This window comes from Piliocolobus tephrosceles, unplaced genomic scaffold, assembly GCF_002776525.5.
Source record: "Piliocolobus tephrosceles isolate RC106 unplaced genomic scaffold, ASM277652v3 unscaffolded_39798, whole genome shotgun sequence".
In the NCBI taxonomy this organism is placed as follows: Eukaryota; Metazoa; Chordata; class Mammalia; order Primates; family Cercopithecidae; genus Piliocolobus; species Piliocolobus tephrosceles.
In genome coordinates this window covers 35,253-36,433 of record NW_022324084.1, presented here as the reverse complement: position 1 = coordinate 36,433, position 1,181 = coordinate 35,253, and the positions used below count along the sequence as shown (strand labels likewise).

General features: G+C 51.5%; 1 gene segment (V, D, J or C); it reads right to left on the bottom strand.

Moving 5' to 3' along the window:
- Positions 1 to 12: 12 nt before the first annotated feature.
- On the bottom strand, positions 13 to 823 carry LOC113223213. The segment is given in 2 exon segments: positions 13 to 527; positions 664 to 823. Coding segments are annotated over 2 exon segments (549 nt in total).
- Positions 824 to 1,181: the final 358 nt, after the last annotated feature.

Below are 1,181 nucleotides of genomic sequence, written 5' to 3'. Positions count from 1 at the left end.
AGAGTGCAGTGGGCCAGGATTGTTTTCACCACCTACATTTGCAGTCATTGTGTTTCAGGAATGAATCTGTGGTCTCTTTCTACCCAAAGGACAGCCGATGTCCAAATCCACCTCTTTCCCATGAAAAGTGAGGAGCAAAGAGAGGCCTCTGTTAAGGGTCTCTGGGAACTGCAAGGAGAGCAAAGGATGAGGTTTGTGAACAGGAAGGAAGTGACTGTGCCACGCTGTGGCTAAGCTGCTGGCACAGAGATACACGGCCGAGTCCCGCTCCTCTGTTCGCTGGATCGTCAGAGTGGAGACAGATCCCTCAGGCCTCTCTGCAGAGAACCGATCATTGGGCAGCCCTGATTTGTCTGGTTGAGCTTCATAATTGAAGTAAGTCAGAAACTTTGGGCCCTGCCCCAGGGCCTGTTGGTACCAATAGAGGGCTGCATGACCCGAAATTGGATCACACCTGAGAGCTACATCCTGTCCCTTCTTTGTGACTTTGTACCTGGGAGACTGTGAGACTCCAGCACCCGTGTAATCTGTGGAAATAGAATTTGGCAACAGAATAAGGAAAACATTTGTAGTCATCACACACACACACACACACACACACACACACACACACACCTACATACAGAAAAAAAAATGACACTACTTTGTGTTCTGAGGACTCACCTGTCCCTAGGAAACCCAGGACCACCCAGCAGAGGAGCCTGGTGCCCATGGCAGGGTCAGGCCAGGACGGGGACATTACCAGATCAGTGTCACTGTGAGCAGGAGCAGAGGATGATGGACGTCCTTGTCCCCACAGGGCAGTTCCCACAGTGACATCACTTCCCCTCTCAATCCCCAGGACGTCAGGGTCACAGTATTTATATTAGAACACACTTGGGTGACGCTGTAAATATTTACAACCTCTGTTTTAACAGTATCAATGCATGGCTCATCGCTTTGGGCTCTAGAGCTGTCTGGACTCGGAGGCCTCACACTGCATCTCTGATTTCATCTTATCCTACAGCCGCTCCTCTGTCTGCTGGGCATGTCCTGTAGGATGCGCCAACACTGTCCCCAGCATAGGGCACAAAGAGGTGAGCTCATTGTCTTTCCTGCAAGTCAGGGTCCCCTCTGCCATCCGCTTTCATGTCCCAGACTCCTCCGTTCCCCCAGTCACTGATGCCCAATGGGACTGTCCC